The sequence below is a fragment of the Diospyros lotus genome, chromosome 14 (genome assembly GCF_014633365.1).
Source record: "Diospyros lotus cultivar Yz01 chromosome 14, ASM1463336v1, whole genome shotgun sequence".
Taxonomy (NCBI): Eukaryota; Viridiplantae; Streptophyta; class Magnoliopsida; order Ericales; family Ebenaceae; genus Diospyros; species Diospyros lotus.
In genome coordinates, this window is record NC_068351.1 from 3,742,871 (window position 1) to 3,770,776 (window position 27,906).

The following is a 27,906-nucleotide window of genomic DNA, read 5'->3' on the forward strand; positions in this document are numbered from 1 at the left end:
TGTGTGCTGTTCAACCTGGGGAGAGAGACCAACTGAACTGGATCTATCACTATCGGCAACAGTTGACAAACCAATTTATTAGAATTAGATTTTAGCTGGCAATCTGATCATTTGTGGACAATAACAAGAGCACCTTTAGTCTTAAGATATGTCCTAGCATTGTTTATCCTGGGTTCAATTTTAGCTGGCTATCTGATCATTTGTGGACAACAACAAAGAGCACCTTTAGTCTAAGATATGGCCTAGCATTTGTTTATGCTGGGTTCAATCGAGCTATGCCAGGTTCAGGGACAAATTATTTTTGAAATATATTTATCTCGTACTAGAGTCTTGTTGACAATGTCATGAATTTTCACTTAAATTCATAATATGATGTTAGGACCACTCAAGTTCTAGTAAAGTGAAAAATCAAACTGATATTTTCGAGCATAAAATAAGTGGTCTAATAAATGATATATTAGTATCAGTTTGATGGATCATGAGTTTGATCCTCGTCCTATGCAGTGAGACAAAACCTTATATTTATAATTTACTTCTTCTGACGTAATCAAGGACATGAGCATTAAGAGTCGTACAAGCACAATCATCCTAAATAAAAAATCAAATTGATGACTTTGGATTAGAACAGTGATATTTTTAAATAAAATACACTCATTACCTCTTAATCCTCTTGATCATTGACCTAAAAATAATAATTAACATTAGTTATAGACAAGAAATTTAAGAATAAAATTATAAAGTTGGGATAACATCACACTTTGGCTGGCCCAAGCTCTGAATCTCATGAAGGGAATCTACAGGGAGAACTCATGATTGAGAAGAAATATATTTTAGGAAGAAAAAGGAATGTGAAGTGAGATGTCACCACTTTTTTTATTATATTATTTGAAATATATATATAAGTTACTCACCAATGAGCTAAGAGATTAATTTTAAAAAACCACCCAAGCCCACCTAATTATTATTATTAGGAAAATCATTAGCCATCATGAACTGAACAGAGTGCTTTAAGTAAAGAAATTATCCTAAAATGCCCAGCATTTATGTTTGAAATAATTACTTCTACCCACTTTTGATTTAGTATTTGACGTTAAACACCTTGTTAGATTCAATAATATTCTTAATTTTTATATTTCAACTCACGTGATAGAAATGACAATGAGTCCAGGCCCAACGGATACCCAAGGAAGTGGGATTGGACAAGTTCTTACTGACCCACCAAAACTAGGCCCAGGCCCAAATTTGTTAAAGCCCGGCCCATGGGGATCCTATAAAAGCCGAAAGCTATCGTCACTTTTTCGTTTTCTGCGGTGGAGCCTAGGTCGGTTGCAGATGGACAGAGAATGGGGTTCGAAGCCGGGCAGCGGTGGCGCCGCCTCCGCCCAGAACGAAGCCATCGACCGCCGCGAGCGGCTGCGGCGGCTGGCCCTCGAAACCATCGATCTCGCCAAAGATCCCTATTTTATGCGCAACCATCTCGGAAGGTAAAAACGGATAATTTCATTTCTCAGACACGCAATAATTCTACTCTTTTATGTAAGTCACTGGTTCTTCAGTGAATTAAGTATTGAAATTTGTTAAGTTTTAGATGGACTTGGACTTCCAAACTATTGTTCTTGTTCTTCCCGGTTTTTTTATGCTTGCTGTATATGTAAATGTGTTGATTTTTTGTTTTTGCTGTTGGGGTTTTGTTAGCTATGAGTGTAAGCTTTGCTTGACACTGCACAACAATGAGGGGAACTACTTGGCGCATACACAGGGGAAGCGGCATCAGACCAATTTGGCTAAGAGAGCGGCTCGTGAGGCGAAAGAGGCCCCGGCTCTGCCGCAGCCTCACAAGCGGAAGGTTGCACTCAAAAAGTCTGGTAAAAGCATCTATCTCTTGCTACAATGATAATTCAGAAGTTGTTTATGTACCAACCCTTCAATAAGGGCTGTGATTTATTGTATACTTGGAGTCAATTGTTAAAATGTAATCATAGAACTAAATCTAGGTTGTGAACCAAGTAGGAGGCCGTTGCATTGTAATGGATGCTCCTGGTGGGTGCGGGTGTAGAGTTTTAGCCGGGATCTTTATTGAATTTGTTGATGTTTTTGCATTGAGAAAACAGTCCAGAAGGTTAAGAAAAATAGGAGATGTCTCGAGTGTTTGAAGCGGCTGGTTTTATTCTAAGTTAGAAGAGTCTAGCTTAGGTGTTTTATTATAAGTGGTATTTCGGTCTTTGTGTAGGCTAAATAAAAACCTTGTAATTACTGCCCATAATGTCCATAAATAGGAGACACAGGGCAGGGCAGTCACAGATGATCATTCATTCTCTATGATCGAGTGCAGTGTGTGTGAGAGGAAAGGCTTGTGTCCAAGAAAATCTTTGTAATCTCCAAGAAGATTGTACTCAGGTGGTATAGAGATGGAAGAGTGAGATATTGATCATTCCAAAAGTGTTTGAATATGAGTGAGACTGCTGTAAAGAAGAGAGGAAATACTTTGTGTAAAGAAGAGTGTTTGTAATCTCTTGAGTGCGGTGAATTCATGAGTCAGAGGGGAAGAAGAGAGGGACTTCTTGTAACTGTTCTACACTCGGTTTCTAGTGGAATTGCTCTTGTTCTTGGTGGCTGGATGTAGGGCCATTTCCGTGGTCTAAACCAAGATAATTCTTGCGCCTCTTGTGATTGTGGTTTGATTGTTTCATTTATGTTTTCATTCCTTTAATTCTGTCTTTCATTACGGTTTTCATATTTCTGTTGTTGGTTTGATTTCGGGTGAGGAGTGTGAGAGATTGGCAGTAGAAAGCATTGATTGAGTTATCTAAAGTGCTCCTAATCCTAATAGATTGGTATCAGAGCCAAGAACTCTTTCAAGAATCATTTATTGAGTTATTTAAGAGCTCCTAAACTTAACAGAATTGGTTCTTTGCTGGGGTTGAGAGCTATAAAATCTTTGGTGCTCGTGAATAAACGTGTGGAATAGGGTTAATATTACAAAAAAAAAAAAAACTCTCTCAATTTGTCATTTGGTATGCTTATTTGAAAATATGGTATATATTCATTCCAAGACAGCAAATCAAAGGATCCTAAATTGACGTTTTTTTGCATTTTTCTCTTTAAAGTTTTTTGGACTGATAGAAGTAGAACAAATATAGCCAATTAAAATATAGAGGGTAGAATTTTTATAAGAAAAAATATATCGACATTGGCCATTATGTCCTGGAAAATATGTTTTCTATAATTAATTTAGAAAGAATAGAATAATTGAGATTATTTCATTGGGCTTCTTATAAAAAGACAAAATGCTCTTGAAATTTCTGAAGTCTAGTAATAGTCCACATCAGTATTCCCCCTTATCATACCACATTCTAGAACTAGTGGCATCCGCTTCCAAGTAAGATCAGACTAGACCATACTGAATATGGAAAACAAGAAACTTTTATATTTCTGTACACTGAAACTATATGTTAACTATTACTTGTAACCAGGAATAAGTATCATGCCAGTATTTATGCAATTGATATCAGGTTCTTCTGCTTAGTATTGTGATGTATGAGTTCTAAATGCAGTTTTTAAAATTGCAGTGAAAATTGGTAGGCCCGGTTACCGTGTGACAAAGCAGTTTGATCCAGAGACAAAGCAGAGGTCTCTTCTATTCCAGGTGCACATATTTTTCTTTTCTTTTTTTTATTTTTTTCCTTGTGACTTTATTAGACCTAAATATTAGCAGTTTGTGTGTGTTGAACTAAAGTAGCAGTGTAATTTTATTAGACCTAAAGCATGTTCATTAAAGTCAAGGAGTAAATAAACATGTCAACAAACTAAAAGCAGAATTTATATCCAAAACAAGTCGAGGAGTAAATGTTAATGAATATTATAAAATTAAACTAAAGTAGAAACATGCTTTCTGTTGATAGGTAAGTTGTATTTTGTAGATAGCTAGTAATCATTTTATTGTAGAAATTTATTTATGGAGATCTGTAGCATTGAGAAACAAGGTGTATCCCTCCAGCAGTCACCACAAAAAAGAATCAATTTCTCTTGGTAACATTGGTATTTGGTGCAGATTGAATATCCTGAGATTGAAGATAATACAAAGCCAAGGCACCGGTTTATGTCATCCTTTGAACAGGTAAAGTTTTATCATCTATAACTTAGGAAAGCCGAAGTTCAGTGTTTCTTGGAACCTTACTTTTTCTAGGTCACATGAATCCTAATTTCACTATACATTTCATGACAGAGAGTCCAACCTTTCGATAAAAGATATCAATATCTTCTGTTTGCAGCTGAACCGTATGAGATCATTTCTTTCAAGGTAGGCACTCATAAAATAATCTGAACCATCGAATAATGTCTCTTTTAGTTACTATTGAGTTAATAAATGGATTGTGTTAATGCTTTAGGTTCCTAGCACAGAGATTGACAAATCCACTCCTAAGTTCTTTTCGCACTGGGATCCAGACTCAAAGATGTTCACGGTATGTCTATTTACCCTTTTTCCACCATGGTTAATTCTTCTTCTTCTTCTTCTTCTTCTTCTAATTTATAATAATGGCAATCTGAGTCCATCCCTGTTAGTGCATTAGTTGTGAGCCAGATTCTTCATTATTGCAACATGGGGGCTGGGTCACTCGTATGCTTATTGTCATAACCTAAGAAGCTTGAATATGGTGCACATACATGGCTATGCTAACACTGTAATTTATTAAAAATTAACATACAACATAGTATGGACACATCAGTAGTGAAATGAAAGCAACTATTTTTTCAGTACTTTTGAATTAAAGTACATTTTATATCATATTATATTATAAGTGGTAAAAAGTATTTCCACACCATATTTCAAGAAAGAACTGTGAACAAAAGTGTCAATATCCGGCTCTGAAAATTCTACTCATGAGCAACTAAAAAGTTTTGGGTTGTAGAATTCTGAACATTTAAAATCTAAATGGGAAAGCCCTAATGGATTAATTTCACTTTATTTTGGTTTTATATAAGTTAAAGATAATGGGATATTTGGGCAATGTGTACCTGGAAGTGTTTGGTGAGTGTTGGTGTCAGAGACTACTTGACACATCCAAACAGGTATTCATGCTTTGTAGGCAATAACTTTGGACAACCCTACGTTCAGTTAAGCAAGGGGAAAATCTATTTCACGCTGAAGAGAGGTTAAGACATTTATGGGTGAGGTTTCTCCAGTCCAATGGGTAGCTATGCTTGCCCTGGCCTCAGAGCCGGTCCAACCAATTTGGGGGCTCAAGGCGAAAAAAAAATTTGTGGCCTTTTTAAGAGTATTATTTTTTTTATAAAAAAATAAATAATATATTTTTTTATTAAAAAATTTTATCATTTCTTTAAATTAAAATCATTTCATTAAATTTTATCATTTCATTTAATTAAAGTTAAAGTTCAATTAACTATAAAATTTGATAATTTTTTAATGATAGTGAATTTTTAACTAAAATATAATATCTCAGAGATTAAAAAATGCTAAACAACCTACTACAATAAACAAAGAAAAAACAAAACTAATTTTTTCTTGAAACTCTAAGAAGATCAGTGCAACTTGAGTAAAACTATACATTCCTGATTTTTTTATAGAAGAAAACAAAATAAAGTATTAAACAGATAACATTAAAAAGGTAAAGTTCACCAATAATGAACAAATTTTATTCCACAAATATGCGTTGACCTATATTCAGTTTTATGTAAAATTAATTTTTCTTACCTTTTGAGATACAAAATCGTTGATTAAAATTCCATAATTAAGTTTATCTAATAAACCATATTCAATGGATAATATAGTTAATCCATTCAATATTTCTTGCGACATAGTTGACCTCAAATATGACTTTATCAATTTCAACTTTAAATTTCTTTTTTACAGCAGAAGTCACTGAAACTAGAATTGTGAATAATATTCTATAAACAGCAATATATGTATTTGAAAAATAATCAACTCTTTTGATGTAGTGAAGAATTTTCAATGTACTATTTTTTTTTCTCTTAAAAAGTGTCTTTAACACTCTTAATTCTAAAAATAAATCTAAACCATCTATATTAGAAAGTTCATCAAATTTAAGAACATTTTTAAGATCCAAACAATATCTTTTTAAAACATCTTCATATATTGATTTTAATTTTTTAAAATTGCTTAGAAATCTAATTTTTTTTTCATATATTTCAAATTACTCAAACTTATTTCGAAGTGAAAAATGACTTGATCAATAGTGTATATAAAATAATAAACTCTAAAGGATTCTTCAATAGATTGTGTTTTATCATCATTGATATTTTCATCAAATTATATTTTATATTTAATTTTTTAATAAAATATTTATTATTAAAAAATAAATATATATATAAATAACAATTTTTTAAAATTTGGGGCCCTCCTAATTTGGGGGCCCCAGGCGGCCGCCTTGCTGGCCTTACAGTAAGGCCGGCTCTGCCTGGCCTTATTGTGCTTATCTTTAAGCCCAAGATTCTTTTGTCCAGCACAGTAATTTAATTAGATCCATCATGGTTGGTTAGTGAAATTAATGAGGGCCAACAGTTCTATTAATTTTTAAGATTTTCTCTTTTGGAGCTTCAGCTATTGTGAGTTTAATGGCTGCTAGAAAGTAAAACAAAAATAGAGTTTGTGTGCTGCTAATCTTAAAAAATGAGTAAAGAGCCAAATATACGAGTTTCATTTTGCTTAACAGAGAGTGCTGAAGCAATTCAAGGTATAGAGTCCCTAATCGTCAAGAACCTGATCACTTTTGGCAGAAGATAAAGCAGTTAAACATTCAAAATCATTGGGTTGAAGAAGTGAGAAAATGTGGCTCATCGCCCATAAGGAACTCAATTCAGAACCAACAACGGTGGGAAGCTTGTGTTTTATGTTGTCTATTTTTACTTTAACCATTCAAGGGCACTATTACATACACACATCTATCTGCTTTGTGGCTGCTGCTCAATCTGTAGCATGAGCAGTTGTCTGAAACCTGTGGATTATGTTAAACTCCTTTTGCTTATCTTACAAAATTCCTAATATACACGCACAGGCTCCCATCACAATGGCACATTTCATAGAGTGATGCCCCATGGGGGAGGGTGGTAATATGGTCGGCGATTGTTTCACCATATGGTTTTTGGTTATGCCTGATGCTGCTCAATGTATAGAATGAGTTGTTCCAATGGGGTTGCAGGAATTGTTGCATTATATGGTGGCCTATAGCTGTATTACTGGTTGTTTGGGAAGTAAAAATTGTTGATCTGGATCTTATTTGACATGGTTCTGGGTTTGATCACTGTTTCCTATTTTAATTACTTAATTAATGAGAGATTGTTCCTAAATCATTACTGACATGGCTCGGTGGGATGTGTGTTAATATGCAGTTGCAGTTGTACTTCAAAACAAAGCCACCAGAGGCAAACAAAAGCCAAGCCGCCCCTGCAGCTAATGGCCCAGGGGCTCCCGGTGTTCCGCCAAGGCCTTTGCCCCCGCCACCTCAAGCTCCACCCCCACCACCGCCTCCACCTCAAGGGCCTCCATCCGGAGCTCCAATGGGAAATCCTCCTAGAGGCCCGCCGCCTATACCTGGATCTTTGCCTCCACCACCACCTCCAATGACAAATGGTCCTAGGCCTATGCCTCCAGGTGGAAGTCTACCTGCTCCGCCACCGCCACCCCTTGGTAGCGGTGCAATGGCAAACTTCACTCCCGGTGCTCAGATGGGAAGGCCTCCAATGCAGCCTCCGCAAGGTTTTCCAGGGCAATAAATGTTGGGACTACAAACTGTCTTTTTGCACATCGGCAGACATGCAATAGCTATGTTGATATGCAGTGCACGTATTTGGAGTCCGCGATATAGAAATTAGTGATTGAATGCAAAAACCCAGAGAACTCGAAATGAGGTTGCTTATTCTGTTTGTAGTATCTTTTTTTTTTTTTTTTCAACACTTTGGTACGTTGTACCATCCTGATTTTACTATTTACTCGGTGAAAGGCTAGACAAATTACAAGTTTTGTGCAGATCGTGTTATATTTGAGGCTACTCTTTCTCTATGTTGAACGGAGAAAATGCTTGCATCCCACTTGCCACTTCTACGCCATAACTCTCTGTGAAGTCAATTGTAGGAGCCATAACTAGAGATGTTAAACCAAGTAATTAGGCAACAACATAGGTTAAACCAATTATGTTATGGCTCTCCGGTGGTAGGCGAGCCATAACATAGGTTGATATTGTAATTTGTTTGTGTATTGACTCTATGTTGCTCAATGGAATTTGATTCAGCAAAATAAAGCACTGTAATCAATATGATCATCCAATGCTCAATTCTGCCCCAAACAAATCTGGACTACAAAAACCTTCGTATTCCACTCAAATTGAACATAAATAAATTCCACTCAAGGTTTGATATAGGAATCAATAAAGAAAATAATTGGCAAAGAAAAATTGAGTGACATTTATATTTTACACAGTTCACAAATGCTTGCTTATCCTTTGCATACATTAAAAGCCCCATTGAGGCTTCCGAGAAGTCGGAACAAACTTGTTAAGTGGGGCGAGCAGCCTTGGCAAAGGGAATTTTGAGATAGAAGTTATAATCCAGGCTCCATCATCTAACTCAATCCAACATTTGGAGGGAATACCTTTTGGATGAATCCCATGAAGCGCTGGGAGTAGAATGTTGGGTCTACTGCAGATATAGATACCGTATCAAATTGGAAAGATTTGTAGGCATGTTCAATCTTCTTGCTTAAGTTGTAGCCCTGCAATATATCGATGATACCCAGGTACAGTACAACATCATATACCTCATGAAACATCTTTGTTTCCTCTTTCATGGGAATAAGCTCTGCTCTTGCAGGCATGTTTACTCCAAGCTGGATCTGGAGTCTGATTACAAAGATGTGAAGGAAAGTTGCATCAGGACTATAGGATTTCAAATGCAAACTAACAATGATGAGCCAAAAATGTATGTAATTAGAGAGAGAGAGAGAGAGAGAGAGAGAGAGAGAAAGAAATTCAACACGGAAAAAGGTTTTGGACATTTCCAATTTTTTTTTTTTTTTTTTTAACATCAAACATGATTTTCAGTTGTAATTTAGAAAATTTTGGAAACTAACACAAATTCAAACGGGCCCTAACTTTTGACCGATATGCAAGGTTATTTCCAACACACAATTCTATTTCTTAATTTAATATTCCTCTGCTACCCTGTGATTTTCCAGGAATCTCCAGGAGCATCTTCTCAGATTCCTTTAGCTTATTTTCATCAACAATGACACCATCTTTGTTAACACCTCTATCATCTTATAACTCAAAATTATGGTTTTATCCAGCAATACCAGATTCACAGTCCGGGAGTGCAATCCTGCTCCCACTATCCAGATCCTGGTGCATTGCACACTGGATCACAAAACCAACCCGAATTTAGAGGAAAGATTATTGAAGGCAAATTTGTGTAAATATATAAGCAACTCATTTAAAATTGGCAGAGAGAAGAAAAAAAAAAAGAGCATGTGTAAATATATAAACGATTCAAAACCCAAATAACCATCTGACAAAGCCTATCTCCTCGGTGTATAGAACATGTTGCATATCCATACCAGTATTACACATCATAACAGACAATGAACTAAGTGATTTTGGTTTTACCATCAATTATTATACAATAATGTATATGCATGGTTTTATATCGTATATCAAATGCATGTGGTCTCAATAATTCTCCATGCTACTGTCGGGGAGACTAGCAGAGACGATCCAAAATGGCATACAGTGATCATGATATATGGTTGAAGGTGGACGGTGGAATAATTTCCAATGTGGTGATTACACTTCATCAATGGTGGACAGTCATGGAAATGATCTTATTGAGACTGATCATGATTTGGCATGTATGTATGCATTGGACTTGGATGGTGAAAATTGAGACCAGAGGATTTAGCATGCGGGAGAAGTAATTTGGATAGTGGGGGAAAATTTTGATTTTTTAAACCTATGCAGGCAAATTTGTAAAAGGGCATATTCAAACAAACAATAATAGTTTTTTTTTTTTTTTAAGCAAACAATAATAGTTGATAGATTTTTGGTTGGGTGTCATTACTTTACAAACCACAGCAGTAGTCGAAATTCAAAACCTTGGACTAACGTTGTTCTATGCATCTCAACAATGGTAGAATTATCCAGTTTAGTGCATGAACTATGACTACCATGGAGTCCGACTTGTGAAAAAGTGAATTCAGGATTATCAAAATAGAAAGGCAATCAAGGAGAAAAAAAAGAATGGCATTCAAGGATCAATTGCTCACACTTTACTGCTGGTTCTTATAATTTATGATCATACCTTGCTGTACCAGGAAGAAGAAGATCCACTTCCTCATCACCACTAGCAGATGTGGCTCTCAATCTGCTACCTCGGATGTGAGGACCCACCACAACACTATTATCATCACCTCCACGGGGAACCAGAACAAGGCCTTGTGGATAGTTGGAGATTTCCTCCTCCATAGATTCTGATTGAATCACCCAAATAACGTTAAGAAACACTATCATGTCCCAATAGATTATGTATTCACATTCGCAAACTAGAAATCCAAAGAACAGGCATAATTCATATGCAGTATTTATGCATGAATCAAAGTTGGAATGTTTTATGAAAGACCGTAAACCTTCATCCAGAACTAGCAATCAAGAAATGAAATTGCTTGCTTATTTGTGCTGAATAAAATTCTATGTAAGGAGTCAGTTTTTTGAACTACTAATAGCAAGTCATTCATTCACTTGAAGTTATCCTAATGCTTCTCAGGACTCACAGAAGGGATATTTTTAAGTCATCTCAATATGTTAAGGTAGAGGACATGGACCAGCCTATGCAGACAATTTGCAGAAAACAAACAGAAGCAAAATAATGACAAAAATGAAATTGAAAAATGATACAGAAGCTCAAGTATTCCAAAAGAGGAATAATTTTATTCCCACTACAAGCTATAAGCCTACAGCAACATATTGGAATGATAGATATTTCTAGCTAATGACTTCACATAGCCGGAAACCATTGGTTATTGTCAGTTTTTGTTCACTTTGCTGCAGAATAACTAACATCAGAATCAACTTTTTTGTTGCCTCTTTTTAATTTTTAACATATTCTCCATTATGTGTCCACACTTTCCATCCATCCTATTTATTCCATATGACACAGAAACTGTTGATAGATTGTGTATCTTAGTTCAGGGGCTTTAAGGATAGTTGCCTTCAGTTGGGGATTGCGATGGGCATGATTTATACTTCTTCCATTCTTAAATTTAGGTACTTCTGTATAAATATCCATTGAATCAATAAAACTATCATTCAGTTCTCCTCCTGTATTTCATCTGAAACTTTTGAAATGAATGAAGACATTATGTGTGCTTATTTACAGTTTGACAAGATCTATAAATTTTCTTGTTTTAATGTTTACTACAGTTTCACATTGGGATGGCATTTTATTCCTTTTTCTACTAGCATTCAGGAACTTAAACACCACATATCAGATTCTCTAATGAATTAAATCATCTATCAGATTTTATAACCAAACAAAATTAGTTGCCAGATAGGTCGCTCACCTTCTGCAACAATTCCCAACCCATCTGCTTGAGCACAAGACATAATATATTGGAGGTGTTGCGGAGCTCGGTAGTGAACACCAAGTAGAAGGCTGTAATCCATTATGTGCTGTGTTTCCAGAAATTTACTATCAATTTCAATCTGCCTACACAATGATAGTTCCATGAGAGATTGAAGGTACATACAACAATACAAACAAAAAAGGAGAAGCAGCGTGTATGTAATATCCATTGCATTTAGACATGCTCATAACTATAGCTGAAACATAAGTACACTAATCACATTATTCAGGTTCGCAATAACAACACACCAAGACTTAATCCCACTAGGTGGGCACAGCTATACAGATATTTAACTCACTAGTCATCTCAATCCATAACCATATCTTTTATAAGGTCATTACAACTTATTTCATACCTAAGAACATCCCACCATTTTTTTCGGTCTTCCTCTACCTTTTTCTATTACAAATTTCTTCCGTTCTTAATTTTGTCCTTTCTTGTATGGCCATACATCCACCATAACATCTTCATCTAAGTTATGCTCATATTTTGAACATGTTGACGCTTTTATTGCCCAACATTCCAAGCCATTACAACAGACCTAATCATATATTTGTCCTATTAAACTTCCTTTTAGCTTTAAAGGAATCCTACAATCACATAAAAAGCCAGAAGCTTCTCCATTTTAACCATCTTACATTAATTCTGTGAATAACACACTATTCAGGTTACAAAGTAAAACAATGGAAAATAGTCTTTCCTTTACTTTTTTCCTCTCATAGATGCTAAATGCATTCATGTTTGTTTCAATGCATTAACATGGATAAATTTTGTCTTTTGGGTAAACAAGGAGCCAAGGGTGACTCCCCTGCATGCCTAGTGTCAAGCCAACTTCGTGTAACCTAAATTTATTTTAGAGTTTTGATGAATTACAAAAACACTCAATTGTTGCATATGCAAATTAAGGCCCCTAAATGTGTTTCAAAATATTTCTTATTTATTTTTGTATTATCAAAAATTAATCTTTTTATGAAGTTCATCTTTTTAAGGAGTTTTTAAATAAGTTAAAACATTTTCTTTTTCTAAAAAAATTGGACCAATTAGTCGACTTAATCGTAGATACGACTCGGCAGAGAGCTTGTTTCATGTAGGTTTTGGTTAAGTCGACTCAGCAGAAAAGCATTTTCAACTAAGTCGACTTAATTGAAAATAAGTCGACTCAGGCCTAAAAATAAGTCGACTCACCATGAGGCCAAGTCGACTTAATTTGTTCTGTGGGCAAATTTTTTTAAACGTTATGCAGGTCACCCTAGCCCCTATATATACATCACATGCATGTCAAGGAAGGCACTTATCTGAAAACTCAAAGCAACTAGAAAAACATTCTCAAAGATCTATTGCTTCTCAAAGGCTTACGCTTTCGGTTCCGTATCAATCGAAGAGCCTACTACGATTAGAAATTGAAGTGTTGAATATCCGTCTCATTGTCTACGCTTGATCTAAGGGTATATCTATTATATTTGATATTGTTCTGTAATTGTGTATATTCATTGCTTGTTTAAAGTCCAAGTGTAGACAAGTATTGTAATCCTTAAACTCGATTGTGACTTGTATGGTTGCCTAGATTTGGATTTATATCTAGGCGTGTATGTGTGTTTGATCTAGTTTCCAAGGTAAGTTAAGGGAAAACCTTGGTGTTGATTGGATTTAGTGGAACTCTAAGGGTGGTTACACCTTGAGAGAGTGGATTAGGTGTTTGAGATACACCGAACCACTATACATCATGGTGTTCATCTTTCTTTATTGCTTTGTTGGTTATTGTGTTGATCTAAATTTTGTAAGACTCATTAAATAAATCAATTACAATGTTTTAAGATTGATTAACTAATAATTCATTCGATCTAATCAATAAGGTGTAATAAGATAAAGATTTAATAAAAACCTTTCATTAATAATTCTTCTCAAAAATCAAAATAAAATAAGTGAAGTTCAAAAAGTTTTTTTTAACCACTCAATTCAACCCCCCCCCCCCCCCCCTCCCTCCTTCCCCTCTTGAGTGACCGTTCATTAAGGGACCAACACCTAGGGCTGGCCTTAACTGCTAGACTAACTCTGGCCCTTGACATGTTAATATCTTCTATAACTTAATTTAAGTGACATGATTATGAATTTCAGTATGCACCCCTCTCTTTGATTGTTATTTTTGGGCATTGGTCTTCATATGCAGGATATGAACATCCGTAAAAAATCAACATTTTATACTTTTATATATCCCAAGCCTGGTAAACTCCAAAAAGCAGCTAACTCCTTGCTTTTTTACAAAAAGGCCATTTCCACAACTTGAACTAGTGACCTTCCGTTCACAAAGGAGCAACCTCACTATTACTACCAAACAAAAAAAGATAGAAAAAGAAAAAACACATCAGAAGTCCAAGCCAAATAGTAATCGTGTTAGTCAGCTCAATAATTACTTGCATTGATTTCCTCCCAAAAGAACCCCAATCGTAGATTTTGAAAAATTGCCGGAAAAAATATCTAAAACTAAAGGGTAATAAAAGCCAAGCAAAATGAACTAAATAATTTAGTGTTTTATGGGAGCGTGAATTTCAATATCAAGATAATATCCCAATTAAACAAAAATAAAAATATGAAAGAAGAAAGGTGGAAGAAGTAAGACAAGAAAGGGAGGCAAAGAGCAAGGTAGATGACCAATGAGAGAAACCCAAATAACTTTAAAGTTTTTTTTCCTTACCCACATGCATATATATACATATATTAATGTGCTAATTATGAAGCAAAATTTAAATAACACAGAACATTTGGAATAGTGTGCAAATAGAAACTAAAAAAACTATACATTTATAGCTATAGCAGAATGCAATAGTTTTTCTGAATGCTAATTTAGAGTGTGATGTACCCAGCAGAAATATATATACATATATATTATAGTGGGTGTTGAAGCAGAGCTCTGTGAAACTGATACGGAACGAGAAGTGGGACTCTGCATTGAAAAGACAGGCTGCACCAACCAATTGATCACTTCTCATGGAGGAAGTAACATTCAAATCTGAATTGTTTTGCCCTCAAGATTCAGCCATGAATATTTCAATCCCAAAAGACTGATTCCAAATTCATATCAATCAATGAGGATTCTTTCCTAGCTGATTAGAGCTTTCAGCACATAATAAGAAATTACTATTTTAAAGAAACACTTACTGTAGTAGAGCCTCTCGCCATGAAGGTTCCAAATAAAAGCAATAGTTCAGATCCAGATCTTTGAGTATGGTATTCTCATCGATTTCAACCTTGTCAGCAGACCGCCCCAGGGAGGAACCTTTCAAATCAAATCTTCGATGGATTCTTAATTCTGTGCAGAACATATTTCCCATTACCACAAAGCGAAACTGCAGCATGAGAATCAATTTAAAAATATTAAAAATTCTTCTGCACACAAAATTTATGTCTCTCTTGAAAGTCCCCTTCATAAAACAATTTCTTCAAGGAAGATAAGGGGAATATAAAATTCTGCCCTCAAGTCAGTTTGAATGAAAAGAAGATCCCACAATAAAATCTTACACAAGGGATCAAATAATATTTATATATCCAAAACCACTTGCATTTTATTGAGGTATTATTTTACTTTTGACTGGTTATGCCATCATCGTTCATTCAGTGGATTCTCTGGCAGTAAGGCAACAAGTTACTATTTTCATTACCTTTTGGCCACTAGGGAGCTTGATCCTGTGGAGACCAAAGAACTTAGTTATCAAAGTGTTCTCATATGTCCTCACATGACAGTAATAGCTTGGAAGCATCTGCAGAAGAACCTAGTACAACAATAATTCGGTCACTTGACATTTAATTACCGCTTATAGGAAGGGAAAAAAAGTTCTTCAGTAGAGAACACGGGAATACAAAAAGAATGAGAACGAATAGACCAACATTGCAAAAGAAGATAGACAGGAAATAAAGCTGTCTATGTGTGTGTTTGAGAGAGAGAGAGAGAGACCTATTGGTTTTCCCAAAGGCCATTTAAAGGACCTTAAAAAATCATCTTTCTTTTTATGAATACCTTAGAAAACCATAATAACAAGTGATTACTCCATAACATTACCCCACATAATATGACACAAATTGGAATCCAATATCTGATCTATCAAAGCCCTAGAAAGTCTATAAGTCAGAAAAAATATTTCAAGTTGAGAGTAGTCATTTAGTTCAGATTTTAATCCTTTAAACTTTGCATGGAAAAATGTATTTAAATTCCAAAGCAGTTGGAGTCCACTTTTAGAAGGTAACATGAGTGATTCATTTTTTTTTTATTTATGTAGTGTCATTTTGATCCTCATCATATAAGAAAGAGATTGTAGGTTTCATTGAAATGTTTCATGTATGGGAACTAAACTGGTACAAACACTTCAATAATGGCGAAAACAAATTGCTTAAAACTAAACTATAGAAAAGTGCTCCCTTCCTCCTCTCTTGATACTAATTAATTAGCGTTTTTCTTTTTTTGACCCTTGGGCTCTTCTCCACTTCTCAACCCCCTTTCCTTTATCTATCATTTTTCAAATCGGTTCTCAACCCCTTCAGCATCAAAGAGTATTGTAGACCAAATAACAGAGAGGATTTGTCAACGTAAAATAGTCATAGCAACACCTTAATGTTAAATACCACAATCATCACAAATGGAGAAAAAGAGAAGGGTCAAAGCCAAAATAAAGCACAAACTGAACAGATGAGAATGTAATAATATGAGAATGTGATAATTAACTTAACAAACCTTTACTTCAGATTTTCTGAGTGTCTTAATCATGAAACGATCGTCCTGTGACAAGAAAAAGACACTACCACTTTTTCCTGGAGATGAAAGTTCCCTTAGAGCATCATTGCCACAAATAGACATCATGTAGTCTGCAACATCAATCTTAAACAACTCCCTCAAATTCCTAAAATAAACGCAAAACAAATCAATTCAAAAATTTGAAATTTCTATTGTACTATTCATTACAAGGATGACCTCTCCACCCTCATCCCTTGAGGGCAGTGCATCACAAGGCATAATAAACATGGAACTTCCAGGGAATTTTATAGGGTGAGGTACTTGAAGGGATTTGGTGATATTGGCCTTACAGAAATTTGGAATCAATTAACAGCAAGAAAGGCCTGAGATTCAACATTTATAGGGAAACAGAACTAGTAAACCATCATCTTAAGTTGTTTTCCGTTTCCAAAGAATACAAGAACACAATATATAACATCAATTTAACATAGCAAATTTAAGATCCTTACAGGTTCTATAAGGAGCATACTGAGCCTCACCTCTAGATCTCAGATGTACTTACTGTACAGCTAAAAAGTGGACTCACGAAGCCAAAGATTTGTTTTATTTATTTATTTATTTATTTTTTTTTTTTTGGGGGGGGGGGAGAGGGGGGGGGGGGGTTCCAGAAATGGTCAGATGAGTATAAGGATTGTGGGGGAGAGGGGAAGCTCATGTAAGATACACACAAGTAGAGATCATCAAAATAATACATGATAAAAGAAGAAAGAAACAAGGAAAACTCCTTCCTTAAACACAAAAAGAGAGTAAAAGAATGGTTCCCCTTACCTATATACTCCCCAAAACTCACCTATTTTGTTCAGTTTAGGAGACCACATCATGGTAAAAAAAGTGGCTTCCCATGAACACTGCTGTCTACACTATGGGCAACTAACACCGAGACCACGTTCAACCATGGTACACCAAAAACAGACTAGAAAAGACTAAAACTTCTAACCACTGGGCAATGGATAATCAATTGCTCCACCAACTCACCCACTTCTTTACACTTTAAAGTACTAATCCATACCAAGTCATTCTGCCTCTTCAAGATATCTGAATGTAAGACTGGACCCAAGAAATGACATCCAAACAGAAAAGAGTCACTTAGTCCACACACCCATATAGAGAGTCCCATTGATCAAGCAAACTAACAAAAAAAGTCACCCTATGTTTCCTTACTATACAGTCTTTATTGGAACCTCGTCATCACAGCATTCTAACTTGCTTGTTGTCAAGGAAGCAACAGAGAGATTCTTCTTGAAGTCTGCAGGAAATCTGCTAGAACATATTGACCAACAATAAGAGTCTGACAGTAAAGACATGGAACAGAATCCAACTTCTCCACTTCTGCCCATAAATTATCCTCAAAGATGAAAATCAAAAACCAATTGACATGGTCACAAGCTTTTCCTACATCCTGTTTTTACTGTTTTCCATCAGATCTAACTCAAAAGACCTAGAGTCTAGAACAAAGGCTTTCATTAGCAGCTAGAACTATATCCAAGAATATATTTCTACCTCCCGGAATTTCTCTGAGTCAGACTAACGTAAATAAAACACCCTTCAAGTGCCAAGCAAGAACCTAAGCCAAGCATGCTTCCTAAAAGACTAATAGGTCTAAGAGCTCCATTATCTATCAGTACTAATATAGGCGTACTTCACAGCAGGAACTATATTGCTCCAGTGTCATCCATGTCTTATATATACACGCATATACATGTATATATAACATGTCACAAACATGTTCAACATGAACTAACTTCATTTATAAAACCATGCAACAGAAGCATCAGACGAAGTTTAAGGAAGAGAGGAACAATGCCGTAATGCAATAAATAGAACTTATATTGATATCATTAGCAGATAAAACCTGGGTATAGTTTTCAAAGTTGCCAAAAGCATTCTTCACAAGTATGCCAAGCAATTTTATCAAACAATTAAATCAAAAATTACAGAACACTGGAACTCACCTGAAAACCATAGGACAATAATCTTTCCACTTGAAATCTTCTGACCGATGAAGCGGTGTCAATTGGGACCCATCTTTAGGGAAATTCATCCAAAAGCTGGCCCGTGGGCCAAAATCTGAAGCTCGGACTTCTCTCCTTTGAATGGGTGTAATTTTCCCCACAGTGTATCTGATCATAGTATAGTGCATTTAGCATCTAATCTAATCCACATGATGTGAGATTAATATCCAAAAATTATTATCTTTCCGCTCAACATGATAATGTCAAGTCTTGAACATAATGATTGAAAGAAAATCAAGGCATCAAACCTGAAACGACTTTAAAACAAATAAAAAATCTTTAAGCACTTGGCACTGGGGGGGAACCTTTTACAGTTCCTAGGTATTAGAACATAAACACTGACAGGGGCATTCCCAATGGCGAGGGTTGGGGAGATTGTAATTGTAATCAGATTTCCCCTTGCTTTTTTTACAAAGGGGCAGTTTTCACAACTCAAACCCACCCGTGACGTTCCAGTCACAAAGCAGAACTTTTACTGTTTCCACCAAGACTCGCCATTAGAACAAAAACACTAGAAAGAAGAGTACTTCAGTTATTTCTCATGGAGTCATAAATAAAATCTTTAATAGTTCCTTCATGGTTTACCATGAAGAAAAAAATGAAAACAATCTGCAATGTTGATAAAAGGAAAAGTTAGAAGTTCATTCCATTAGAACTTTTTAGACCTCCCAGTCCACATACTTTTAACTTCTGAAATTAAATAATTGAATGAAATGTGAAAAACACTATTGTGTAGTGTGGAAACCCACAATGACCTTGTCTTGAAAGAATAGATTAAGCAGAGGTATAATTAGGTTGTGACAACATGATGATGACAACAAAGAGGAATTCAAGTGGAGAGGGTTCCTAAAGAAATTAAGATGATGATAACAACAATACGGATAGTCGAAATCAAATATACAAAACTCTTGTATAAGACGAAAAGGTTGAGAGAGAGAGGGAGATTGGGAGCAAGCACAGGTTCAGCTGGGGGCATAAAAGTAGCCCAGAGTATACCTGATTCCAAGTTGCAAACTGAGCATTAAATCATAACTCCTATGACCTTTAATGATTGCTTCACCTGGCCTCTTTACCTCCTTTGTAAGTCTCTTTTGCCGCCTTTTTGCTCTTTTGGATGATGATGAGAAGCTATTACTTAGAACTAGCTCACTAATTAATACACCTTGCATATATTCCCGCTTCAGGATAGGAGCCTTTTCTGTGAACTCATTTTCTCCACCTTCTGAAACTGTCTCATTCAAACTCGTTGACCTTGCATGTCCAATAACTTTTTCAATGGATACCTCTAGACTCCAGCGTCTTTCTAGGGAAACATTGGTCATACTAGACTGCTCCAGATTTAACAGGTTCCCCTTGGATAGCTTATCATTTGAATTGCGAGAAGATCCACGCCTGGCACTGACCTTCATGTTTCCCATATCAACTGAAGAAGCCTGATGAATATGAGATACTTGATTCTGCCTTCTTAAATCTGGCAACAGCCCTCGTTTCCTCAGAGCATCAAGGTACACCTCTTGTACTGCTGGAAGGCTGCTCCCCTTTGGATAGAATGCCCCTTGTCCATCCTTTAGACCCCGTGTCCAAGTCCCCACATAGCAGCTACCATCACTCCATGTGTAGACTCCAAATCCATGCATCATGTCATTTAACCAGCTTCCTTCATATGAGTCCCCATTACTCCAAGTAAGAGTTCCTTTACCTGACATTTTTCCTCCTTTCATATTACCCAAATAAACATTTCCATTAACCCAGGTGTATTTACCAGGCCCTTCTGGAATTCCTTGAATCCAAGATCCCTCAAAGACGTCTCCATTGGGATACACTTGATATCCCAACCCATGCTTAAGATTCAACTTCCACCGTCCCTTATATGTCATATTATCACGGCCAACATATGTCCCTGTCCCATGCATGTAACCACCTGAAAACTCACCATCGTAAACTGCTCCAGAAGACCATTGATGTTTCCCAGATCCATGCCTCATCCCTCGTCTCCATTCACCCTCATATTTGGAACCATCTGACCAGGTATACATCCCCAAGCCCTCAGGCATTTTTTCAAGAAGGGACCCAGAATAAGATTCCCCATTGGGCAGTGTATGTTCTCCAACTCTAAAGCCCACTGTTCCAGAAGCACATACCACTTCCCCAGTTGTTGACACGATGGGGTGGTCTGTGTCTTTAAAGGAAATAGCATCAAGAGATTTTGTCCTGTTTGACAAAGAAAGTGCTCCCACATCATCAACAATGGCCACAGGGCCAGACATGCATAATGCCCAAAAGGAGATCCTTAGAAGATAGCAACTCTCCTTTCAATTTGCATGAGCTATGAGGTAACACAGGAGTCCACTGAAATAATAAAGTGAAATCCTTTTAGAACACCTTAGCTCTTTCTTCTTCAACCTGTTTTATTTTGTTTCTTTTGTGTGTGTGTTTTTTTTTTTTTTTTTTTTTTTGGGGGGGGGGAGGGTAATTACAATATTTAATTATTCAAAAATTGCTCCTCTTCTAATAAATGACAAAAAAAACTACGAACTGCAAATATAAAATAGTGAATAAAAATTCAATGTAAGTTGACAGTATTGCAGAGAATAAAAAACATTCAATCCTCAAACCCCATTCCACCCTTTACAAATAGTCTAATAAAATAGCAAGAATGTGATTAGAAGTTCTTTTAGAACACGTCAACTAATAAAGTTGGCATAAAGTCCAAAAAGGTTAGCCATTGTAATTCTAGCCCAGATAACTGCATCTGAAAGTTAGGCATTTCTGGTTTTGACAGAAAGAATTTACATTTCTTGCAATAGGGAATACAGCTTTTATACAACAGTCAGGTAGTCTTGAACCAACACTTAAAATAAAATAAGAAGTAGACGTTCAGAGCAGCACAAGCAATAAGGAGAAGAAAAGGGGGCCGGGGGGGGGGGGAGAGGGATTCAGTTTTCAAGACCGGAAACTAAAATATCCACAGCATGACAAACTTCATGTTTCCCAATGATTCTGCTTTGTAAATTAAGCCATTAAGACATCACAGATGTGTGCTCATACGTTTTGAAGCAATCAACCAGTCAAACTAAAAATAGTGAAATTACTCCAGCTGTGAAGACTTAAGATATGAAGTATTGCAAAGATCAAGGTTCGAGTGGGTTTCCTCTTCTTGTCTACAACTACCCTTGGCTTCCTCCTTCAAACTACGTCAGTATAGCATTATATCATTGAGATGGTGGACATAATGGATGGCTAAAAGGAGAAGAAGGAATTAAGTATTTCAGCTATTTCACACACCTGCATAAGACTTTACTGTTCCAAGCTTCAGTTGCTGAGAGGATGGAAAAGATTCACAAGATTAGGGGTAGCATGGGAAATGAGTTTAGACATTATTTACGTGATTGGACCGACATTTGCAACCCTATCCCCCGTGGAGATCAGGATCTGTTACTTTTTGTCCTCAAACCCAGCTTTGTTGAGCAAATGGTAGTTAAGTATGCAGAGGAAGGGTATCATTTGCACCAGCTATCCTAACATCATTTAATTAGACAACATTAGAGGCGAGTTTCCTTGGAAGGGAAGTTAGTTGTCAGAAAGAAGGCTCCTTCCTTTGTTTGGACAGCTAGCTTGGATGCCATTCTTAATTTAGATAGTCTGAAAAAAAAAAAAGAGGCAAAATGCTTCTCAATTGGTGAGCATTGCTTGGAGGCAAAGTCATTTGTCATTTCTTGTTGCCCTCCAAGCAGGCTAGATGATTATTTTTTCCATTTTTAGTGTCTTTGGATGATGTTAGGTCGGGCCTTCTCGAGTACTAGAATGCCAAATGCCTACTGGAAGGGGTTAGAAAATATGAAAAGTTCAACCTTACTGTTTAATGTGGTATTCAGTGAGATAGCACCTGAACCGCAAACCATCAAGGAGAGTTTCATTGGAATAAAGTGACCACACACTTTTTTTTTTTTTAAAGACCAATTTAACACGGCCATCTAATCCGCAAAACTAGATTCTTAATTTTATCCTCTTCTCTATACTCACTGCTTCCACTAACCACCCAAGTATTCCATTGATCAGCCCGAAAAAACATCATCATCGCTTATCTTTCAATTTGCAACACATACTCACATTTAGAAGAAAAAAATATATATATGGACTCAGCCTATTCATGAAATCTTGCACCTGCAGGGCATAAAAATGATAAACTGAGCTTCAGTTCAGAGTTCAATTATTTTTTTCTTCCTCGGTGATATGTCAAACACCACAATGACGTTCGACAACTGACTCCATAACAAAATTCCTCTCACAGAACTTTAAACTTCCAGTCTGCTCTAAATTTCGAGTCTATATTCTATAACAGCACAACACAGCAAGAAAGAATCATCCAAAACGATTCAACAAGTGAAGACAATGAGAATCAAAATGAATCCTAATTCTCTTTGATCAAAAGATCAATCAACATAAACGACATACATACATACATAAATGTCGACGGAGACGGAGAGAAAGAGTACCTCGGATCAAGAGAAAAGTATACGGAAAGAAATGGACAGACGTGGAGTCGCAGAGCTGTAGACTCGGAAGCCTTTTCAGCTCTTGGATCGATGGCCTTTTCCGGTGAAACCAACAGATTCATCACAAGCAGTCATTACGCTCTTCAGCCCAAAATATACAACGACAAGAATAATCTAAATTGCGCCTTCGCGGATGCGCGTCTCCTCTCCTCGCCGTGTGGATTTACATCAAAGCCACCTCTAAAAAGACATTTGTGCCCCCGAAGTTCTCATTGTACGGATGCTTTATACAATGCAAATGATGCGATCCATAACATGGAATGGAAGTCGTATTCTCTAACTGTTATGGATAAATTCTTTTACTATAATATATTAATCTATACAAATTTATTCTTTCATTTGTCTCCAGTTAGCGTGACCGAATATGTAAAGAAGGTGTTGGGAGAGAAGAAGGGATCACACTCGGGCCCACACTCCTCCCTTATTTTGTCGATATTAAATAATATAATATTTTATTCACATCAAACAAACATTTTACTATTTTATATAAATAATATAATATTTTTGTTAATTTATATTATATTAATTTTTATTAATAAAATTTAAAAAGATACTATAATTATAATATAAATTGAATTAATGCATTAATCAGAATTAGGTGCACCTTGCCTAATTGCCTGTCATGCTAATTAACACTGATAAATTTAATTTGAAAATCAATCAAATGTTTTTTCAATAATCCCCTGTGTCTGGTGCACGACGACCCATCCTGCAACCGGGTCAGGTTGGCCACCGGATGTTACAGTGGACTGATTAAGACCACTGGGCCCCGCCACTTCAAAGTCCAAAAGATTGCAGAAAGGCACTCGTTTTTTCCACTTCCTAATCCATGATTAGACAAGCATTAAACTAATTATATGCTTTAAGAATAATCAAAAAGTGCTAAAACGAGTGACTAAAATAATTTATAGTAAATACTCATGAGATCTTTACGATGTTTTTGTTAGAAAACGACAAAAAAGGTAATCCAAGAAGGTCATGATAATAGTACATGACCTGTGACTTGTAAGCCAGCAATGACTTTTAGAACTTTCTAAACAGTGTTTCTTTAGAGACCACTTGTCCTAGTAGAAGGCAAATTGGGGTATATTATAAAGGAAAGGGGCTTTGTTTTCTATATATGATTGGCCCTTGATTAGCAAGCCCATTGTCTTTGGCCAAGGAATTGTTAATTTCTCGAATGGGTTGGTTCTTAATTCCTCCCACTGCCCAAGAAAGTGCTTAATTGCACAGTGGTTGATGGATTAATTAAGTGCAGTTTCGTGCATTGTAAATTAATTAACAAAGGATTAGGTCTCAATCTTGCTTTAGGAAGTGCATAATCTTGACCCGTGCCCTAGATTTAGTGAATACAAGTGCATGGATGGATAAGGAGTATGAACTTGACAACTGTGACACAAAAGCATGCATATAGCCTAAAGTTTAATTGGTTTTTGCTTATTCTAGAGATTTAAAAAATAATAATAATAATTGTGATGATGCATAGACCACTAAGTGTGAGTCGTTTGAGAACAAAATTTATTTATAAACAAAAATATCTTCTTACTCTCAATTCTTTGTTTGTATTATCGTCATTGACGTCAACTTTCACTATTTTGATATCATTATCGAAAATTGTAAGATAAATCTTTTTAGGTATAATTTTATTCTAATTTTATTCAATTTGTATTTAGCTTTATTTAAATTACTAAATATTATAATTCCATAATTAATTTTGAAATTCAATAATTATGCATACATGGCATAATAAAAATTTATTTATATGGTTTTTTAATAATTATTTGTTTACTTTAATAAAGTTATTATATCAAGGGCATTTTCAAAAATAAGATCAAATGAAACTTTAATTTTAGATTCATTCCAAACATAAGTTTACAAAATTCAATTAAAATTTACATTTTAAATTATATTTTCCTAAGCATAATAATTTATTTATAAATAAATTTAAAATTTTGAGGTTCATTGATTGGAAACATAACTAAATCTCATATTGGACATAATGCTTTTAAGTCGAGGCTTTCAGTCCTTATTGGTGACTAGTTATGCAAATATTAATCGAAAACATTAGTTCTAGATTTAATTTTTGACATTTGAAATGTTATTTATATATTAATATATTATATTATGTATCATACATATTAATATGAATATATAATATATTAATATAGATTCTCATCTAAAATATTAAAATTAAAAATCCTTAAATAAAATAGAAAAAGTTAATTTCTAATTAACTAATGGTTATAAGCTATTAAGCTTAACAAATAATATGCCAATTATCTCTTTGTTAGCCCATATATATAAAGAGGAAACCCAACAAATAATATTGCATTGGTGTTAAGTCTAGTTTTGCCCATTTTATACTATAACCAACAGTACTAACTATAAAAAATAATATTGATTGACGTCACACAAATATTATTTTAATTTTAAAAAATAAATAAAAACTTTTACTTGAGTATTATTATGCTATGTCATAAATAAAAATTCATTAAAAGATCAAAAAAGATCAAAAGCCTAAAATAATTATTTGATTTAAAAATATATATATAATTTTTTTCTTAAATGGAGAGTCCCACACCTCTTCTCTTTCTTGTATATTCAATCAGTTTGACGATGATATTTTTATTTTATAAATTTATTATTATATTTGAGTGATAACAATTATTTTTCATAAATTAAGGTAGACCTCCAAATGGCAATGAACGGGCCCCACAATTTAATTAATATAGACCGTGTATATATATATGTTGACATTTATTATTGTAGTCCATGGCTGCTTATATACGTAAGCCCATGCATGGTACAATATGTTCTCGGTATCAAAATATTAATATCTAGCTAGCTATATAGATGCATGGAACGTGGGCAAGCCTTCCCATGCAAAGCACAATCTATACACTTATACATAAAAATTAATAAAATCCTAATTAATTAACTTAAGCAGAAGATTATTTAATCATTAATTTATATATATAGATATAATCTAGTGGAAATTCTTGCCTTCGAAGGTCTGCCCGAACTGCCAGTTCTTTGGAGCGATATTCCATGAAGTAGAGGTCATGCCGTCGCTGGTTTGGACTCGGAAGCTCAAAGTCTGGCCGACTAAACTGGCGTTGGTCTGCCATTTCTGGCCCCAATCGCGCTTCATATCGGTCCACTGCCCCTCGTCGCCCTTCACCTGCAGGTGGGTGACGTCGCCGGCGCCACCCACGTTCGTCACCATCACTGTTACGAAGTAAGGGTTCCCTTCCACCGTGAACTTTATCCCTCCTTGCTTGTTGCATGAAACCCTGCATTTGTACCACTCTTCATCAAATCAACTTTACGTGTATATAATATATATATATGTATGTATATATGTTGAATACTCAGAGACATTAACCGTTCACCCATTTTATAGTTGGGGACAAGAAGATATATACTAATATACATATACGTACCTTCGGTAGTGGATGGGAACAATGCCACCCTTGTGCTCTGCAATCTTGAGAAAAGCAGGTTGGGGAAGATCGAAGTGCTCGCGAGGAGGATTGCACCAGCCGCCATTGTCGCTTGGAAGGTTGAAATTCGGCGGGCAAACGTTGGTTGCCGTGACGATCAGAGACGGCTGCCCGGGCTTACACCATTGCTCGCTGTTGACGCATTTTATCTCGTAGCATGCTCCGCAGGTTTCCCCTTCTTTGAACAGAACTTGGCTCAATGCCGCCGTCTCTAACCCGTATCCGTGCTTCACAACCTCGTACCCGCATGCACCCTCTGCAATATTTAATCTCTTCAATTTATTAGTTATATAAATTAAAGATCAAGAAAACCTTATATGGAGATTGGCCGGGTCGTGACAAAAACGATTGAGAGTCGAGTGAAGCTTAATTACCGGTTGTTTCGGAGCCATCGGATCCGCCGTAGAAGGTGGCATGGGCTTCCTTCCAGGGGCCAGGCGCAAAGTGGGGCTTGTGGTGCTCATGGACCAGCGCCGAGGACCTATGGCCTTTCCACATGGGGTTAACGTTGTTTTCCGCATGATCATGAGGCATCACAAGAACAGGAAGCAGCAGCAGCAGCAGCAAGGTTGATATCAAAAGGGATTTGATCAGATCAGGCAACGATTCCATATTGCCAGCAAGCCCTTTAAGATCAGGATGAATAAATATCAATCAAACTTGTTAATTTCTTTGACATTAATTCCCAGTTCTTCCAAGGCATATATATAGTGCTGCCATATTGGGCAAATATTGTGTTGGTTATTGGCTAATCAGGATGATTACCATAATTTTGAGTGGTTGAGCGTGAGTTAGGTTGTTACCTGGCTGTGGTTTTAAGCTTGGCCTCTCTTCAATTTTTCCACAAATGGTATGGTTAATCTGGAGGGCTCTAGTCCAATTATGTGGTTAACAATGTGTTGCTTTTCTTCTCTCATCCCTTTTTTATATAGATATGTAATCTATTTTAATAAAACATAGTCATGATAATGAATTCTTTTTTTTTCCAATTAGACTTGATTATAAGGGATTTTATGAGTTACTTTATGTGGTCAATAAATTTATTGGATGTGTGTTCAAAAAAAAGTATTTTATCACAATTTTATTACGTTAAGATCAAGGTAATTAAGCTCAATATATTAAATGTGTGTTATTTGACAATGTGGTAATGTCACGATATATTTGTAACAAAACTAAAGTTATGGTGGATTTTTGATAAAAATAATAAAATTTGGAATAGATTTGAAAAAAAATACAAATAAATTGTGCTATATATACTCATTAACATGAGATAGCAAGCAAATTTAATGAATACAATAGTGTATGCATTTAAAGCTATAATATTCCTTTTATGAGGAGCACTCGTTAAGATGCACTTAATGCATTAAATGAGTATAGCACTCATTAAGGTGCTATCCTCGTTAAC

The 27,906-nt window shown here is 35.7% G+C and overlaps 3 protein-coding genes across 6 annotated transcripts; 1 reads left to right on the top strand and 2 right to left on the bottom strand.

Moving 5' to 3' along the window:
- Window positions 1-1,279: 1,279 nt before the first annotated feature.
- LOC127790776 (uncharacterized) lies at window positions 1,280-8,005 on the top strand. The gene is made up of 7 exons (XM_052320445.1): window positions 1,280-1,484; window positions 1,696-1,865; window positions 3,570-3,646; window positions 4,052-4,117; window positions 4,226-4,300; window positions 4,389-4,463; window positions 7,369-8,005. Exons 1-7 carry the CDS (start codon window positions 1,333-1,335, stop codon window positions 7,750-7,752), a joined length of 999 nt encoding a protein of 332 aa, XP_052176405.1. The 5' UTR covers window positions 1,280-1,332; the 3' UTR covers window positions 7,753-8,005.
- A 322-nt stretch (window positions 8,006-8,327) lies between these two features.
- LOC127790775 (phosphatidylinositol 4-phosphate 5-kinase 9-like) lies at window positions 8,328-23,171 on the bottom strand. 4 transcript variants are annotated; one of them, XM_052320443.1, is made up of 10 exons: window positions 22,939-23,171; window positions 19,439-20,791; window positions 18,383-18,550; window positions 16,371-16,536; window positions 15,304-15,414; window positions 14,804-14,991; window positions 11,585-11,730; window positions 10,327-10,495; window positions 8,792-8,873; window positions 8,328-8,673 (listed from the first exon to the last, which is right to left on the bottom strand). In XM_052320443.1, the coding sequence occupies exons 2-10, from the start codon at window positions 20,707-20,709 to the stop codon at window positions 8,671-8,673; spliced, it is 2,304 nt and encodes a 767-aa protein (XP_052176403.1). In that variant the 5' UTR covers window positions 20,710-20,791; window positions 22,939-23,171; the 3' UTR covers window positions 8,328-8,670. The 4 variants fall into 4 exon arrangements, with proteins under 4 accessions (XP_052176403.1, XP_052176401.1, XP_052176400.1 ...); XM_052320441.1 differs by having other exon boundaries at window positions 8,328-8,873; window positions 15,304-15,402; XM_052320440.1 differs by having other exon boundaries at window positions 8,328-8,873.
- Window positions 23,172-25,984: 2,813 nt separating this feature from the next.
- Window positions 25,985-27,113, bottom strand: LOC127790125 (expansin-A9-like). Its single transcript, XM_052319417.1, has 3 exons — window positions 26,876-27,113; window positions 26,442-26,757; window positions 25,985-26,291 (listed from the first exon to the last, which is right to left on the bottom strand). Exons 1-3 carry the CDS (start codon window positions 27,111-27,113, stop codon window positions 25,985-25,987), a joined length of 861 nt encoding a protein of 286 aa, XP_052175377.1.
- Between the last annotated feature and the right edge of the window lie 793 nt (window positions 27,114-27,906).

Bases quoted from the DNA above. Each gene is read 5' to 3' on its own strand.
- LOC127790776 (XM_052320445.1), top strand. From the start codon at position 1,333: ATGGACAGAGAATGGGGTTCGAAGCCGGGCAGCGGTGGCGCCGCCTCC. The intron at 3,647-4,051 runs GTGCACATATTT...TATTTGGTGCAG, and splicing joins AGAGGTCTCTTCTATTCCAG to ATTGAATATCCTGAGATTGA. The intron at 4,118-4,225 runs GTAAAGTTTTAT...ATTTCATGACAG, and splicing joins TTATGTCATCCTTTGAACAG to AGAGTCCAACCTTTCGATAA.
- LOC127790775 (XM_052320440.1), bottom strand. From the start codon at position 20,709: ATGTCTGGCCCTGTGGCCATTGTTGATGATGTGGGAGCACTTTCTTTG. The intron at 16,537-18,382 runs GTGAGTTCCAGT...CGTTTATTTTAG, and splicing joins TATTGTCCTATGGTTTTCAG to GAATTTGAGGGAGTTGTTTA. The intron at 8,874-10,326 runs GTATGATCATAA...CTTTGTAATCAG, and splicing joins CTTCTTCCTGGTACAGCAAG to ACTCCAGATCCAGCTTGGAG.
- LOC127790125 (XM_052319417.1), bottom strand. From the start codon at position 27,113: ATGGAATCGTTGCCTGATCTGATCAAATCCCTTTTGATATCAACCTTG. The intron at 26,758-26,875 runs GTAATTAAGCTT...TAAATATTGCAG, and splicing joins CGATGGCTCCGAAACAACCG to AGGGTGCATGCGGGTACGAG. The intron at 26,292-26,441 runs GTACGTATATGT...GTACAAATGCAG, and splicing joins GTTCCCATCCACTACCGAAG to GGTTTCATGCAACAAGCAAG.